At 39.3% G+C, this 18751-nt stretch overlaps 1 protein-coding gene across 8 annotated transcripts in view; it reads right to left on the reverse strand.

The window, feature by feature from the left end:
* The window catches only part of CFAP54 (cilia and flagella associated protein 54), a 208028-nt gene that overhangs the window by 18987 nt on the left and 170290 nt on the right, over positions 1-18751 (reverse strand). For 7 of the 8 annotated variants that reach the window (XM_048835513.2, XM_048835512.2, XM_048835511.2 and 4 more), the window contains 6 exons: positions 17976-18084; positions 15190-15295; positions 14330-14428; positions 12404-12545; positions 7925-8140; positions 6913-7124 (listed from right to left, as the gene is read on the reverse strand). In XM_048835513.2, the coding sequence (XP_048691470.2) occupies positions 6913-7124; positions 7925-8140; positions 12404-12545; positions 14330-14428; positions 15190-15295; positions 17976-18084 (884 nt within the window). The remainder of the gene's footprint in view (positions 1-6912; positions 7125-7924; positions 8141-12403; positions 12546-14329; positions 14429-15189; positions 15296-17975; positions 18085-18751) is intronic. The other variant, XM_048835516.2, reaches the window with a different exon arrangement.

The following is an 18751-nucleotide window of genomic DNA, read 5'->3' on the forward strand; positions in this document are numbered from 1 at the left end:
AGAGCATTTTTTGAAATTTTAATGTAATTTGTTCGGATTCTTTGTTCAACAGAACAGAAAAAAGCTTCAATGGATGAAAAAAAGTTATACAGACATGCATAAATGAGGAGATCCTGAATATAACAATGATACTTTCAATAAGTCATCTACCTATTTGTAGTGAAAAGCCGCTGAGGTTTATGTATCAAATTACAGGAACAATTTTTAAAAATAATGCATACAACCTGCTGAATGATTAAAGTTTCTAAAATGTTATTATAAAAATCAATGAAGCTTTGAGCAGATAACAAAAAAATCAAACAATTTTATGCTTGTTAGCTGTCTACAACAGTGAAACTAACTCATGATTATGCTACTTGCACCTGTCACAAACATAACAGTGATCTCTGGAGCTGATTATTCTAGGACAGTGTAACACTAATTATATCAAAAGAAGAGCAGACTGAGTGAAATAATTTTTGATATATGATGGCTGTTATAGATGTCACATATCATATAGTTACAGTTTATTCAGTGGCACAGTTAGCTCTTCATTGCTGGGAACTGGGTAATGCTATGCTGTTTTACATTACAGAAAGTTCACCAATTCTAAAGAGCTACTTTCATAAAAGCAGTTTAAATCAGATGGGTAAGAGAACACATTTTTGCAGGCTTATATGAAAACACTGAAGAATGGACAGTAAGATTAACCATAAAGAATAACCTGTTATTTTAATGTTGTAATGGTAATTGTTATTCCTGTTCAGGTGAAGAGTGGGATGGGAAGAAAATAATGTTTAACTTTACATTGAACCTTCAGAGACTAAAATCAATATATATGGCATTGTTATTGCAGACCCTACACTTCCAACTGTTGAAGCTTGCTGTGAATGATATAATGTGAGTATATAGCTTTATTTAGGTTTGAAGCTTGGAATTTCCTTTAATCAACTATATAAAAACAATCTCCAATTTGCATCTCAAACAAGGGGAAAAACTTGTAGGGAAAGGCTCCAGACCCAGCTTGACAAATAACCACATCAAAGAAGTTAGAGTAAGCAGAAGACCTACAGTGAATGGAAGAAGGGATTGATCAGCAAAGAAAGCTACATTTTGGAGGTTAAAAAATGTAAGAATAAAATGACAGTACCTAAAAGTCAAGCTGAATTAGCCCATGTTATGGAAAGTAAATAACAAGAGGTTTTTTAGTTATATAAATACAAAGAAAATAAGGAAAGATGAAGTTGGAACTCTATGCAGTGTGGATAGGAAGGGGATTACGGATAATCTAGGAAAAGGCCAAAATCTAAATGAATGCAATGCCTTAGTTTTCAATAAAGATGATAACATGGAAGCACGGCTGATGAAAATGAGTAGATAGAAATGGAAATTACCACATGTGAGTTGGAAGGAAAATTTAAAGAGCTTAATGTGCTCAAATGGGGGTGTGGGGTGGGGTTCTGTATCATTTCCATTCCAGATACTGAAAGAATTGGCAAATGAAATTGTTAGTCCAGTAGCAAGGATATTTAATAAATCTATATATTTGTGGGTAATACCATATGGAGAATAGCTAACAGTGTACCTATATTTAAGAAGGGGGGAAAAGTGATCTGGGCAATTTCAGACCTGTTAGTCTGACCTCAGTAGTACACAAGGTTTTAGAGCAAATTGTGAAGGAAAGAATAATTAAATTCATGGAGGTTAATGGTAATGGGGATGTAATGCAACATGGGTTTGCCAAAGGTAAATTATGCCAAACTAACCTGATTTCCTTCTTTGAGAAAATAACTGATTTATTACATAAGGGAAATGCAGTAGATCTAATACACTTGGACTGAAGTAAAACATTTGATATACTACTACATGGGAAATTACTAGCTAAATTGGAGAAGATGGGGATTAGTACAAGAATTGTAAGGTGGATAAGGAACTGGCTAAAGTGGAAAAGGCAACAGGTTCTGCTGAAAGGTGAACTATTGAACTGAAGGGAGATTACTAATGAAGTTCCTCAAGATCAGTCTTGGGACCAATTTTATTCAATATTTTTTATTACTGACCTTGGCACAAATATAAGAGTGTACTAAATTTGCTGATGGTACTAAGTTGAGAGGCATCATCAATGCAGACGATGATCAGAATATTATATGGAAAAATCCTGATGACCTTAAAGACCTGAATGGGATGAAATTCAATATTACAAAGTGCAAAGTCATGGACTTAGAGTCTAATAATAAGAATTTCTGCTACAAGCTGGGGTTTATTGTTTGGAAGTGACAGAGATGGAGAGAGACCTAGATATGTTGATCCATCACAGGATGACTATAAGTCAACAGTGTTATAAGCCTCTGAAAAATACTAGTGCAATCCTTGGATGCATCAGATGAGGCATTTCCAGAAGAGATAGAGAAGTCTTAATGCCACTGGACAAGGTACTGGTTAGATCTCATGTGAATACAGTGTACAATTCTGGTCAGGTGCAGAGAAGAGATACTAGGATGGTTTTAGCAGATGGCAGGACAAGGAGTAATGGTCTCAAGTTGCAGTGGGGAAGATTTAGGTTGGATATTAGGAAAAACTTTTTCACTAGGAGGGTGGTGAAACACTGGAATGCGTTACCTAAGGAGGTGGTGGAATCCCCTTCCTTAGAAGTTTTTTAAGATCAGGCTTGACAAAGCCCTGGCTGGGATGATTTAGTTGGGGATTGGTCCTGCTCTGGGCAGGGGATTGGACTATATGACCTCCAGAGGACCCTTCCAACTCTGATATTCTATGATTCTATGACTGGGGGCATGGAGGGATTATCTTATGAGAGGAGGCTCATAGATTTTAAGGCCAGAAGGAACCATCGTGATTATCTAGTCTGACCTCCTGCACATCACAGGCCACAGAACTTCACCCACCCCCTCCTGAAATAGACCCATAACCTCTGGCTGAGCTACTGAAGTACTCAAATCTTGATTTAAAGTTACAGAGAATTCACCATTTATTCTAGTTCAAACCAGCAAGTGACTAATGCCCCATGCTGCAGAGGAAGATGAAAACCCCCCAGGATCTCTGCCAATCTGACCTGGGGGAAATTTTTTTCTCAATCCCAAATATGTCAATCAGTTAGACCCTAAGCATGTGGGCAAGACCCAGCAGCTGAGACCCTTTTTTCTGGAAAAGAATGCTCTGTAGTAACTCAGAGCCCTGCACATCTAGTGTCCAATCTCCGGCCAACATGGATATATTGCTGATAGCAGTCGTAGATGGGCCATATGCCATTAGAGGCAACCTCATCATACCATCTCCTCCATAAACATATCTAGCTCAGTCTTAAAACAAGTTAGACTTTGTGCCCCTAATAGTCTCCTTGGAAGGCTGTTCCTGAGCTTCACTCCCATGTTGGTTAGAATTCTTTGTCTAATTCCAAGCCTAAACATGTTAATGGGCAGTTTATATCCATTTGTTCTTGTGCTAACATTGGCCCTTAACTTAAATAACTCTTCTTCCTCCTTGGTATTTATCCTTCTGATGTGTTTATAGAGAGCAATCATATCTTCCCTCAGCCTTCTTTTGGTTAGGCTAAACAAGCCAAGCTCCTTAAGTCTCCTCTCATAAGGTAGGATTTCCATTCTTCTGAGCATCCTAGTAGCCTTTCTCTACACCTGTTCTAGTCTGGATTCATCTTTCTTAAACATGGGAGACCAGAACTGCACTCAGTATTCCAGATGAGGTCTCACCAGTGCCTTGTATAATGGTAATGACAATTCTCTGTCTCTACTGAAAATATCTCACCTGATCCATCCTATGGATGCACTGGCCTTTATCACAGCTGCATCACATTGATGGCTCATAGTTTGACCAATACATCCATGTCTTTCTTTTCCTCTGTCACTTCTAACCGATACATCCCCGGCTTATAACAGAATTTTTTGTTGTTAGTCGCTACGTGCAAAGTCATGACTATTAAATATCATCCCATTTCTGTTACTCCAGTTTTCAAGGTCCTCCAAATCTTCTTGTATGATATTCCGGTCCTCCTCCATATTGGCAATACCTCCCAACTTTGTGTCATCCACAAATTTTATTAGCACACTCCTATATTTTGTGCTAAGGTCATTAATGAAAAATGTTAAATAAGACTGGTCCCAAAATCAATCCTTGAGGAACTCCACTAGTAACCCCCTGCCAACCTGACAGTTCATCTTTCAGTATGACCTGCTAAGGTCTCCTAACCAGTTCCTTCCCCATCTTCTCCAATTTAACTAACAATTTCCCATGCGGAATTGTATCAAATGCTTTACTGAAATCCAGGTAAATTAGATTTACTGGATTTCCTTTTTCTAGAAAATCTTATCTTCTCAGAGAAAGATATCAGGTTGGTCTGGCACAATCTATCATTTGTAAAACCATGTTGTATTTTATCCCAATTACCTCTATGTCTTTAATTACTCTCTCAAAATTTGTTTTAAGACCTTGCATACAGTTGAGGTCAAATTAGCAGGCCTATCATTTTCCAGATCACCCTTTCCCCCCCTTTTTTAAAATATAGGTATTATATATGCAATTCTCCAATCCTGGGATATGACCCCCGAAGTTTATGGATTCATGAAAAATCCTTGCTCTTGGTCTTACAATTGTTTGTGTTTTGCTTCAGCTTTCACCTCGGATATGGTAATTTCTACTTCCACACTCTTGCTCCCATCAGCCACCCTGCCATTGCCCCTGAACTCCTCATTACCCTTATTAAAAACTGAGGCAAAGTATTTGTTTAGGTGCTGACCCATACCTAAATTATCTTTAATATCCACCCCATCCTCAGTGTTTAGTGGTTCCACTTCTTTACTTGTTTTCTTTTTATTTATATAGCTACAGAACCTTGCACTATTGGTTTTAATTTCCTTTACAATGTCCCGTTCTGCTTAGCTTTTGATAGTTCTCACTTTATCCCACACTTTCTGATCTCCAAGAGTTAGCTTTCCTTGCTGATCCATCCCTTCTTCCACTCTTTGTAGGCTTTCTGCTCTCTTAATAATCTGTTGAGATGCTTGTTCATCCAGTTTCATCTGCAATGCTTCCCTATGAGTTTCTTCCCCTTGCTTTGGATGCAGGCTTCAGATAGTTTCTGCAATTTTGACTCACAGTAATTCCAAGCTTCTTCATATTCAGATGCTTGACCTCTTAAGTTCAGTCAACTTCCCTTAATATTTAAAAGTTCCTTTTGCAATCATGGAACCTAGTTCCAGACCTATTTTTGTTTCTCCTGGAAGTGTTTGGCTTATTTAATCTAGCAAAAAGAAGGCTTAGAGGGTATATGATTGCTCTTATTGGGGAAGGTGGGGGGGAAGAAGGGAGAACAAACACCAGGGAGGGTAAAGGGCTATTTAAGCTACAGGACAATGTTGACAACAGACTAAATGGATATAAACTGACTATAAACAAATTCAGACTGGAAATCAGAAAGTTACTAATTAAAGGAGTAAGATTCTGGAACATCCTTACAATAGGAGTTGCGGGGAGAAAAAACTAGATTATTTTGAAGTGAGAGATGGACACATGTATGAGTGGGATTGTATGATGGAGTTGTTTGTGATGGCGGAAGACACGGCTCAGCAGACCTGGGTGGGTCTCTTCCAATTTATATATTATGTTCTTAAAAGTTTATGCTTCAGGGCTTCAGCTCGCCACCTGTAAGGTTCAAGAGAGGACATCCCTCACCCTTGCAATGTATTCTTGGGTGGTTTTGTTTGGTCTACTTCCCCTAAAGCATCAGAGATGGTCATGTCTGGAGATGGGATACTGTATGGGTGGGCCAGGGCTCCAAAGTGGTATTGAGCATTCTCTATCTTAGATGCTTGGCTGGCTTATTCTTGCTCACATGTTCAGAGTCTAACTGATCACCATATGTGGGGTTAGGAAGGAATTTTCCTCTAGATTAGACTGGCAATGACTTTGGGGCTTTTTCTCCTTCCTCTGCAACATGTTGTGCAGCTCACTCACTGAGATAATCTGGGTATATTTCATTTATCAATTCCCTGCCATTGCAGGGCCTTGGTATATGTCAGTCCCTCCCATGCGCTGCCTGATTCACATAATAGTTTAGGCTCCTCTGGACTGTAATACTTTGGATTTATTGTGTAGGTGCTGGGTTGTGTTGGTGGCCTCTGATATGCAGAAGATCAGGGTAGATGATCTGGTGGTCACTTCTGGCCTTAAACTCTATGACTGTGAGATTTGGACTGGACTAGTTGCCATGTTTGTTTGCAACCCTTCAGTCCTGAAAGGACTGACTCTAAAACTACTAACTCAGCTGGTCTAATAAGCATATTTACAATTGTAACACACATTTAAAAATAAGCTAAACCTGGAATTAAACACCTCTGCAGTGTCCTCTTTAGACAAATAAATAGAATTCATTTTTTGAATGAAATGTTTCATAATATTGTATGTAACATATAGAATATATACAAAACATATACAATTCTGACAGGATAGAAGGTTTGTACAATCTGAATATGTATTAGGCATTGGGTATTTTTGGTGCGATGCATGGGGATTTGACCAAGGGATAAGACAAAAATATTGGTCTTCTATCAAATAACACTGAAATTTTCTTTAGCTTTTTATGAAAATTTCCCTTCAAAATAACATTGTTTAATTGCTACTGTTTTCCATGCTATAGACACAATGTACATTGGATGTAATTCACTCCTGTGCAGAGGATCAGCACAAAAGCCTGTGCAACAATTAATTCCTCAAAATAAGGCTTGAGTAGGACTTAAGTGTTGCATGGGCTTTGTGCTGGCCCTGTGCAGTGGTGTGAATGTCACCCTTGTAGAAGAGCTGGTAAGAAACAGAAAATTTGGAGAGTCCATGAAGCTCTTCATGCATGATGAGTGCAAAGCATGTCATGCAAGTGTGACAGGGAAAATAATTTTTAAAACATACCTTTACAGGAATAGCAGCCAGACTAACACCTGGTTTTTCTAAAACCTGCAGCTGTTTTGGAAAATCTTCAAGACAACAGGTTGAATATATATACAGATGTTTTTTTAGGAAAAAATGCATTTCTGCTAAACGTAGAACAATTCCTGTATCAAAAACAGAAGTGAACAGTGCATCTTCCATAGAAAATGGTCCGGGTGTTGATTTGGAGACAGCTTTGGAAAGAGAAAATCTTCATTAATTTACCATTTGCTATTTAGAAATATAGACTTTCTATGACTGCTTGACGTTTATAAATCCAAATCACATAGTAAATTTAAATAAATTCAGCAAAAATCTATAAATATTTTTTTCAGAATTACTAAACTGATGGTTCTTAATTATTGTTTATTTGAATTGTAGCACCTTGAAGCCACAGTCATGGACCAGGGCTGTCTGTAGCTGAATACACATAACAAAAGTAGCTTAAGGATCCTTACAATTCTGTGACAGACTAGAGCACCCACCTCCCAGTTGGTGCTTGCAGAAAGAAAAGCTTTCTGAGGTGATTTTAAGAGTTGCTCAGTGGAAGGAAGAATCCATCTCTCTCAGGAGCTCAGTTTGGGGCTTACCCCGAGACAACAGCTGCGGAGGACCAAAACCACCCCTGGAGCCTGGCATGTAATGTTGTTTTTAAGTGCAACTCTCACTATCATCTTGACAATCAAATGTTTACTTAGGGCTCCGTAATTAAAAAGAAAGTTTGAAAATGAAATAGGTTACTGAAATAATAATGAGAAACCAATTTCAAGAGACTTATTTGGTGATGCTAAAGAGACATAATATGGTATCCTGAGTCTATGTTCATTTACATTGGTTTTACACTGGCATAACCCCATTGACTGAAGTTTCTCCTGATTTACACAGTGCAAAAGAGCTCAGAATCAGGCTCAGTATTAGGTACTTTGGAGTTAGTTTCAGAGAATAACTCTAATTCCCCTGGCATCAAGAAAAAAGTAAAATTGACAGTTCATACCAAAGAGATGGCTCATATTATATCTTATTAAGTAATTATGGTAGCGGATTAAATGGACCCATGTTATAGTTTGTTTCCTCTGGCTGTCCTTGGACATATTACATGCTGTTCCTTCACTTTCTATTTGGTCCTTTTCACTTTGTATGATTTTGATTTCTTCATTTTTGAGAGAAGAGGCCATAAGGTTTTTATAGCGAACCTCATATCCATATCCATCTGCAAATGCAAAAACAATTAAACCTAACTCACACCCATTTTATTCAACCTTGCAATTTGCAAGTTTAAAAGCTAAGGTGTACTTCACAGCAGAAAGAAACTAAAATGCACACCAAAAGGGAGTTTTATTTTCAATGCTATTTCTGAGTCTTCTGCTGAACTTTGTCATCTGCAGCTGAAATGCCATTTGTGACCCCAGCAATGTGGCGATACAAGGGAAGCAACTATAAAGCCCTTTCCAACCTGCTCTTGTACTTGTTTACCAGCCAGGAGAAAATGTTTTTAACATTCAATATTTTAACATCAGGAGTCAGATTCTGCCTGGCCCTTATGTGAACTGAAGCTGGGGTGCGGGTGGGGGGCAGGAGGAGAGGCACATGGCACCTTCAACCTCTTTGCATGGCCCACATGAAGGCCAGGCAAAACTGCAGTTCCTGTGCTCAGGGGAGCACAGTCCCCTGAGGACATGGAGACTGAACACAAACTGTATGGGAAGAAGGAGGAGGAACATACTCCCACCCCTTTCTGCACCAGCCTGGGGAGCAGGCTCTACCCAATAAAGGTGGGGGGGGACCTCTCCTTGAGCTAGAAAGCTCCTGAAAGCAATGACTCTCCCTGGGCCCCCTTGAGGCAGTGTGACTTTTCTTACTCTGGGCTGTGCCTAACAGATGTGAACTAGCACCAGAGTGCATATAGTTTTCCATGTGATTCTTCCATTATGTCATATTAGGCCATTCCACATTTCCATATTTTGGCTTATTGCCTTCAGTGGGTCCGATCTTCCCATTGGTAGTGCACAGGCAGACTGCTATGTGGGTGTAGAACACTACTGATGTCAATAGGGTTCAATCTGGGCACAGCAGTCCACATGTGCAATCCATTGCAGGATCAGACTTTGACTTTTCATTTGCACTGTGCAGTAGGGTCTAAACCCAACCTAATAAGACGTTATAACAAAAATCACTCTGTTCCAGTTATTTCTAATTTTTTATCTTTTGTTTAGTCACTTGTTTTACTTAATCCATGACAAACTCAAAAAGCACATTGGCTAATCTTATTTCTTTCTTTTAATGCAACCATTTAAAGGCCAGATTATTTATACAATGTATGGGTCTCTGACCCTCCTTGTAGAACTTGCTCCTGATTTTGCAAGTGCTCTGAATACTGAACTCTATGAAATCGGCTGGGCATCCTGCTCCCACAATACTTGCAAGACCAAGCTCCTTTTTTGTTATTTCAACCCTGAGGACTGATGGCTGGCAGTCTCCTGCATGAAACTCCTTTGCCAACTTCAAAAAGGAATAACTGACTGTAAATTTCAGAGGGCAGCATCTATACTCAGCAGAGAGTGAGCAAAATGATCAGTGAGGCTAACACTCTACCCTGCTACTGCTGCCCTCCAGGGTAAGAAAAACCCTAAGAGCTAGGGAAGTTTCATCAGTTTTGCCAGTCTTGAGCTAAGTAACTAAGACCCAGAAGTGAGAATCATGCACAGATGCTATCTTTAAAGAAGTTATTATTAGCACAAAGCTCTCAGCACAAAAGAGAATGTAATCCTCACAATGCAACAGTAGACATGGAGTAGTAAGTATTACACTTCTATTTCAGCACAGAACACAGGGAATCTTTGCATCTGCAGGCCTGGCAGCACTATCTGAACTATGCCTGATTTAGTCTCTTTTCCAATTCCTTGCTGTTTTCAAAGACTACAAAATCTTCCTCTACATTCTTGTCTGTCTCTTACAACCATTCAAAAAAACCTTTGGTATTAATTCCCAGTGGCAATCTCCCAAACAACAGTTTATGCTAATTATGTGTGCATATAGAAAAATAAGTAATGCCTCCATTATTCCCATTTTCATTGTTAAAGATCATTTCATTGTTAATTGTAAAAACAGAATGTACTTAAAATGCCCACACTGTATATAAATGAAAATTTAACAATTTCCCTCATTAGTGTCTCTAAATCTAATATTTTACATGCTGTGTTGCTCATTTTCATTTCAATTCTCCTTTTCTTATTATGGCTTATTACTTCCTTTCTACATCCTCCATTCTCCTTTGTATTCCCTCTCAAAACAACCAGGACAAACACCTGCAACATTTGCTAAAGGAAAAATGATAAGCAATTGTCAGCCGATGGAACTCGTGCCAGACAATTAAATTAATGGAAGGCTATAGCACATGACCCATCTATTTTTATAAACCAATCACAACAAATCTATTTAACAATGGTATAGTAAGCAGTCATTGCTCCACTTCACCATCATGTATCAGACAAAATAATTCCATCTCCAGTAGTCATTTGGAATAACTGAAATTAAGTCATTAGAACAGAATGTTATCACAGCATCAAGGTTTTCTGTTTCAAAAAATATACACATCTCTGTTTTGCCTTGGTATTTACATAGCATTTCAAAATCATTGTTCCACAGCAACACTTTATTTCACTGAAATTATTTCTTAAACAAAAATTGCCATTTCATCATTTTTAATGAGCTCCATTGTTTGCAGAATAATTTTAGAGGTTGGAGGTAAAAATCTCCCTTTTCTAATTGTATATTTTATCATTCAGCAAACATGGATAATTTTTTACTTTGTTTCTCAAATGGAGCTTGATTTTTAAGGGAATCTTTTTTGTTTATTTTTACTATGAGACTGATCTCTGTGTAGCTCTAGGAACAGGGTTTGTTATGAATCAACCAATGCAAGATCAGAAAACATTATTTTTGGCTAGGTCTTACATAAAATCTACTGAATATAATTTTTTTATTTACTGGACTGGAAAGATAGTGTTGGATAGTGGTTGAGTAATAGAGTATAATAACTGGAATAGATCATTAGGGCTGCAGGTTTGTCACTGTGATTTTTCTGTCTGCCTGTGACTTTTCTCCCTGTCTGTGTGACTTTCCCAAAGGCTGGGTCACTGGCCCAATGCATAGCAGAGGGCCAGGGAGCAGTGGGGAGGTAGGAGCTGGAGAGTGAACCTACCTCAGCCCAGTGAGGAGATATGAAGAGGCTGGAAAGTGAGCCTGCTCTGCATTCACCAGGCAGAGCGTTGCTCAGATTTGGCCCCACTATCCCCGCATCATGGCGGGAGGATAGGTGGGTAAAAGTTCATTGAGTGGCATTATGACCTAGCATGTGGGGTCACAGCACCTCTGAGGTTTGGCTCACATGCCCCTCCATCATAATGGGGGAGATGTGGGGTGGTCAAACCTGAGCAGTAATGCAACCCTGCGTGCTAGGTCACAGCAGCTGGAGTGGGACACTGGGCCCAACCCCGTGGGACAGCAGCTGCAGGAGTCTCTGCTGCAGGGTGAGCATGGGGCACCAGGCAGAGTCCTCCAGGACAGGCACTTCAGGATCTGCCACTACCCAGGGTGAGTGTGAGGCAAGGAGGAAGTTTGTTTTTTTTTAAATAAAAAATAATCAGGGAGCAGTCACAATAAATGTAATGACCCATGACTTTTACTGAATTGACCATGAGTGCTCCAGGATTTTTGATAAAAAATGCCATGACTAATCTGCAGCCCTAATAAGTGTTTTATAACTGCTTAATTTCAGAATTCCTTTGAAAAACAAATCAAACAGAACCTTACTGACTAATGGTAATATTTCTTTTTTTATTCCAAATTCAGACATTCCAAGGTAAAACTAACCTTTAGAGAAAAAAATCTGTCCTAACTCACCATGTGAAAAGAAGCAATGGTAGCTGACCAGAGGGTCAGATAATCCTGATTCAGCATGCACAGCTGTCTTAAAAAGTAACAGTTTAGCAGTGTGTCCATCCCTCCCACCACACACACTGATTTACTTGCCAACCCCAGCATGCTCACAGGGAGTTAGGTACACAGTAACGCCCCTAACTCAGTTGGCCAATCTCCCTTGGTGATATGAAGTGCTGGCAGGTGAGTTAGCTGGCACTAAAACCATTAGGAGTATAATTTGCCCTGCTCCTGTAAGGGTGTACTGGGCAGTGGCAGATGTTCCCTCATCTTTAAGTCTTGTACTTCTTTGAATGGCAAGGAAGGATTTTGTCTTTACCTTACATGTATTACAAATAAAATGTATTGCAAGCATGAAAAACTAATAAGAAAGCTTTCATGTTTCTTTACTACCAAAAAAACAAGTGATTGAACCTAATACCAAGGTAAACCAGATGATCTGAGTTTACATATTAAATTCACTATAATATTACATGTGATGGATATTTTCCATGGATTATTAAATGCTCTACAGTTGTAAGATATAAAGTAATACCAGACAAAAAATCTTTGTATGAAGCAAGAAGGTCCATAGAAGCAAATTCTGGGATGTTCTGTTGTGTTGCGGCTTTCACTTCGTGGCCTTTAACACTCTTCTTTCCAATTAATAGCTGAGAAGCAAGCATAGCTTCACTGACCTAAAATTAACATTTAATTTAGTCAGAATCAGGTCATTGTTATATTATATATATATATATATATATATATATATATACACACACACACACACACACACACACACACTAGAAAACAGACTACAAAAAATTAAGCACCCAACACCAGAGGTGACTGGGGAAATCTTCCATTTCTCTCTGAATAGAGTACATATCTCACTTAAGTAGGTCATTACTGTTGACAACTTAATTATTACACAAGTGATTTCAAATCAGACATCCTCACCTGGATGCCACTGATGTCTGCCCACATGTCAAATGTGTATGCATACATATAAGGCACTTAATTCCTAGATTTGCATTGAATCAAAGTAAAAGCAACCTGTGTCAGACATGGCCAGGAGAGATGAAAAGCATTGCTCATAAGCATTCATTTTAAGTATTCCAAATAACATGCCTGGCAGAAGTCCCAATGAATTTTAATTCTTGTCTCTCCTGTGTTGTGTTGTCTTCACAGCTGGTAGGAGTGAAATACAGGGTATGTTTACACAGCAAAAAAAGCCCTGAGGCAGCGAGTCTCAGAGCTCATGTCAACTGACTTGGGCTCACGGGATTTGAGCTGTGAGGCTATAGCAATGTAGATGTTTGGGCTCAGGCTGGAGCTTTGAAACCTGGCAACGGGGAAGGGCCTCAGAGCCCAGGCTCTAGTCCGAGCCCGAACACCTACACTGTTATTTTTAGTCCAGCAATGCAATCCTGTCAAGGCTAATTTCCTACTCTGGCACTTCCAGTGCAGAAGGTGGGGCCCTGCAAGGATTCTAAAAATTAATACTGGCCACTCCAGGCTTGTATTGAACTCTCAAGGTTACAGCTTCTCTCTGACCTTGGATGGGTAGATGCTGCCACCACCCAAGTGCAAGAACCCCTTTGAGAACCCAGGAAGGCGCACATGGAAATTCCTTCCTGTGGGGAACCCTCAAGCCCTTTACACACACACACACAAGAGCTGAGAAAGAAAAAAAAAAAAGAAATCAGCTATTGCCACCAGCTAGTTAAACAACATGTGCAGAAACCTCTTAAGACACAAAAATCCAATTCTGTTCTTAAAAAAGGTAAATTTTATTAATAAAAAAAAGAAAGAACACACATCTGGGAATTTAGGCATTTGCTAGATTAAAAAAAAACTACAAGGATTAAGTATCAAGAATAGCTTTCTTGAGGTTCAGTTTAAAGGTTACAAGCAAAACAAAAAGCACCTGGGGTTAGCACAGAGGAATCCACAAGCCATAAAGGAATAAGAGAGATAATCCTAATCACATCTTCCTAGATATTTCCTGATCTACTTACATATCTGGGGTTTCAAATGAGTAGTTTCTAGGTATGATACTGAGGATTTTTCATACCTGGCCCAAGCTTCTTACAGCATAGCTTCTCTGTCCATTCTCTCCAGGAGAACCACCACGGACAGACAAAAGGGGAGTCTTGTTTCAAATTTATAAAGTTCTAGCCTTCCCACTGGCTCTTTTGGCCAGGTGCCCACTCACTTCCTTTTACCTATGCATAGCAGTGAGACTTTTTAACCCTTTACAGGGTAGAGCAATTTGAGAACAGCTACTAAGGGATTTTATAGCTACTGGCTGGCTGTCCATAAAAGGGAGTGCCCCCCCCCTTCATTTATCACAGAGCCCTGGTCAACTGACCCAGGGTCTGAGACTCACTGCCACAGGATTATTATTATTATTTTGCTGTGTAGACATACCCAAAAATGGGATCAAGCACAAAAAATCTCCCCCAAATATCACACCAACCTGTGTAGCTGCTCTGATTGCAATCCAGGCCTGTGCTCTGTACACTTCAGTTACATGGGAGATTCTCTCGATAGAAGCCAAGTTTTCTTTGAGAGTAGTCTAAAATTTAGCAACAGTTCATAATTAGGTTGGTAGGTTTGCCATGGAAATACATAGTTGGTGGGGAGGAGGTCCTAGAGGAGTCATGGTAATTAAGTTACAGAAATCAGTAACATTTGTGAAAAGTCAGATGTATTTTAAAAACCACCCAAACTATATAAATGGGTCTCCCCTATATTTTTGAAGGCACATCATGATCCCGCGCTTTTACAGAGTTCTAGTATACAGCTTTTTCCATTTTTTGTCAGTAAACATTGTCTTGAGTTTTAAGTGACCTTTCTACTACCTCTTTTTTCCTTATCTACTTGACCTGTATTCCCTGATGGTGTAGTGCTTGTGACTGTACCTTGCAGTACACTAGTCTTTTGTGTCTGCAATGTTGCCCCTCATCTCCAGTTGTAAAACAGTATACAAACAATATACTGAGTAACAGCAGTCTGAAAAATGTTTGAAGTTCAGTTTATAATGATACTTTGTTTGAGAACCACAAATTCATTAGTACAGAATCTGAAACTAAGCCACAATTTTGGGGTTGTTCTTCTGACCTCAGTGTTTTCCTGTTTATTTGAAACCATTTTTACATACAACATTAACATTGCAAAAATACCATAAACCAAATTAACTAAATTAGAATCCTACCGCTCTACTTTGAGTTAGTATTATTTATTTGTAATATATATTGTGGTAATGTCCACAACGTGCTAAAAGACGACATGGTCCATGCTCTGAAGAGGTTACGATCTAAAAAAAGGAGTACGTACCTTTGTTTTGGATGCCTCTATCTTAACAGTTTGCAAAGCCTCTTCCTTATATGTAGCCAAATGGAAATATAACAGTGCTATCTCCAGGTAGGATTTCCTTATCAGCCTGCAAAAATAAATACACAAATGCACTCATTTTAAGGCCAGAAGGGACTATTACGATTATCCAGTCTGAACTTTTGCATAATACAGGCTGTAGAACTCCAGTGATTCCTACATCCAGTCCATAACTCCAGTTTGAGATATAGCAGATATTTTAGAAAAATATCCAGTCCTGATATAAAGACTTCAAGTAAGAAAGGCATACCATACCAGGCAAGAAAACCTAACAAATGGCATAACTATTTAGGAATATGCAAAATGTATTTTGTGTAATATGCAAACAAGTACTTGGTAAACAAAAAACTGTTTGTCAAACTGATCTGGTTCTATGTACACAATTTGTACACGTTCCTATAAGCACAATCTACTGCTTCAATGTTAGGTCACATGTCCACTGCCTCAGTTTCTCTCTCTCATGGATGGTTGATTTGGGGTATAGCTCTCCAGACAAATCTATACAAAGATCCTTTGTCTCCCAGGAATAAACAAAATGTGTCCAGACAAAGAAAACAGCCCCTTCAGCCCTGTACTAGGCTCAGCTGAGGTACGGGGAATGTAATCCCTCTCTCAACTCAAACCTGAGCCTGAGACCCTAAACTTTCAAGCAGCGTGTCCTCTTCACTTTGTCTCTGGGCCATTTCCTACATATCCTTATAATCATGGGCTGAGACTCTATGATTGGAGAGATTCTTTAATATTCATGCTCCCTGTAGGTCATTTTTCCAGGCTTCCTAATTGGCTCTCTCCAGGTCCTCCTGCCACTCTGGACTCTTCCTATGAGGAACACAGTCTCCTGACTATGTAGTCCTCTTTCCAAGCACAGTCACATGCTGAACTGTTGCCAATTCACAGATTTATTGTGCTAAGTTCCAACAGGGACATGATTCTTGTGAAACAAAACAAGAGAGAGACACTAACACACTGCTGTGTAGACTAAGGGAAGCTGCACTAAGCAACAAAAATCAAAGATCATGAGTTCTAGACCCAGCTCTTCAAAACTGTTAATATTTCTGTGCATGTCACAATTCTTATTCTGAGACAACATTTTACATTGTGGGGAATAACTCTCATTCACCAGTTTCACAGATTAGATAACTAAGAGCTTGCACAAGGTCACATCAGGTACAATCCAGAACAGAACCCAGGTCTCTAATACAGAACTATGTCTCATCTACTTCGCCACACATTCTTTCAGAAGGAACATGGCACATTAGATGCTTATGAAACCTACACTAACACAGTATGGTACTGTGTCACCCTATAGAAGGGAAGCCACATATAAAGGTTTATGCCTCTACTACTGCTTCTGTGCTCAGAGTTCTGATTCTTTGGCTCAAGTGGTAGAGGATCATGTTTTCACATGCAGAGGACCCCAGTTTTGTCCCCACAGAGAACCCAATCAGGGGCATTGCTATATTTGGCTATACTGTATGTAACCATGAGACCACAATCTGCTCCCTGAGTCAGGAATAGAAACTAACAATCTTGATGTCCAGTATCCCAAAGCTGCTCATCCTGGTCTTCACTGCCTGAATCGATTCAGGCCTCTAGGTCCTTCCAGTCTATTGCCAGCTTTTTGCTGGTAACTAATACCAAGGAACACTGTTCTCGTTCCTGTTCCAAGGCACATTTGCCCTTCTCCATCTCCATCTGTCCTTTCGGTTGTTTCTAGCTGCTAACTCTTTTAGCTTGCCAGGCTACAGGCACCTACTCCTCACCTACTCCCCCTGGGATCCCTCATACAGCTGCCCTTTCCCACATATTCAGGCCAAGCTGCTCTTGAAGTCATTGTCTGGAAAGTTCTTTAGGACTCCCAAGCTCTGGATTGGGTTTCCAGGTGCTTAAGGAAGATCCCTTGGGCAATAATAGGGTTCAGATCAGGAGCAACGGTGATAGTGCAAGACAATAGTTTTTACTATGCTATGATGTCAGGCAACCTCACTGAGACCTTGGTAGGTGGCCTGAGCTCCCCCTAGATGCTCATAGCCACTCCACGGCTATTGTTACTCTCTCTAACATAATCAAATAGTCTTCAAGGTCATCACTCGGGCCCAATTTGGCCGGTCTGAGTTGGTTCATGCAGCCTCAGTCAGTTCTGACATTGGCACTGGACCCCTCCAGCAGCCATTTCAGGAGAAGCTCCTGGCCATCCCCGTTCTTCCTCTGCTCTTCCTGTTGCTGCTCATATTGATGTTGATGATGACTTCTAACATTCGCTTCCGGGTCACTAGTTCTGCTGTTCTTGCTTGGTGGCCAGCTGCACTGCCTGCTACAGTTGCTGGTTTTCTATCCTTTGGACGTGGACTGCAATTCATGTTTTTTAAAATGAAATAAAACGATCAACTTAAATTTAGCACTTTTTGTTCCTGGAGCTGAAACAGAGGGTACATGTTCCAAAACAAAACTGAAAGCTCTAACTTTTATCTAACGTAATATTTATGTGTTGGTTATTTCAGTGTTTATGGAAATGTATATTTAATCCCCTGCAACATTTACATTATATAAGAAACTATATCAATATTTCTTTTATCTTGGAATAGACAATCTCTCCACAAAGAGGGAAAGAAGCCTGTCCTTTATAAAAGAAGCATCACAAAAAGTCCCAGAATAAAGCCGAACACTACATAGTGGCACATATCTAAAGTGAGAAAGTATTATGAAAACTTATATTCACAGTTCTTTACCCAAAGTTTTGATCATTTCGCTGGCTCACTTTTATGGCATTCAACAGGGTTTCAGCAGCTTGTGGTGACTTATTGTTACCTGCTTCAATAGTCTGGCGCTCTACCTTACCTAAGAAAGAAACACAAAGCAGTTTTGCATGATTTTATTCTTTTCTCTGCAAGACCCAAATTGCTTTTTCCTGCAGGAAACTCAGATTGCCTTTTTTCTCCTGCTGATAAGCAAGTAATGGGCACATATTCAGTTTTCTTCAATTTGCTTTTAAATGTAATGTATGATATCAGTATGACAAGTTATTCCAAACTGAAGTATTACCCTGTATTGAAATATGTGAAATAGTTACAATAATCAACTTTGGAAACACAGTGACACCTAGATGTCATTAGAATCCAATAATGCATGTCAATATTTCAGATTGTTCTTTCCAATATATATGACTTTGAACCCTACTGCAATTAATTTAACGGGACTCTTATTTAATTCCATAGCATTTTGAAATTTGTCTCAATCCTCTCATTCTCTTTACTGTAGACTGATGCAAAGAAGTCATTTAGTGTCTCTGCAATATCCTTATCTTTCTTGATTGTGCCCCTTACTCTGATAATCATTTGTTCACCTACCTAGTTTATCTTCAAAAAATAATGGAAGATAGGAGAAATTCAAGAGGACTGCAAAATGGCAAATATAGTGCCAATCTATAAAAAGAATTAAGACAACCTAGGGAATTACAGACCTGTCAACTTAACTTCAGTAACTGGAAAGATAATGGAGCAAACAA

Source organism: Caretta caretta, chromosome 1 (assembly GCF_965140235.1).
Source record: "Caretta caretta isolate rCarCar2 chromosome 1, rCarCar1.hap1, whole genome shotgun sequence".
Taxonomy (NCBI): domain Eukaryota; kingdom Metazoa; phylum Chordata; order Testudines; family Cheloniidae; genus Caretta; species Caretta caretta.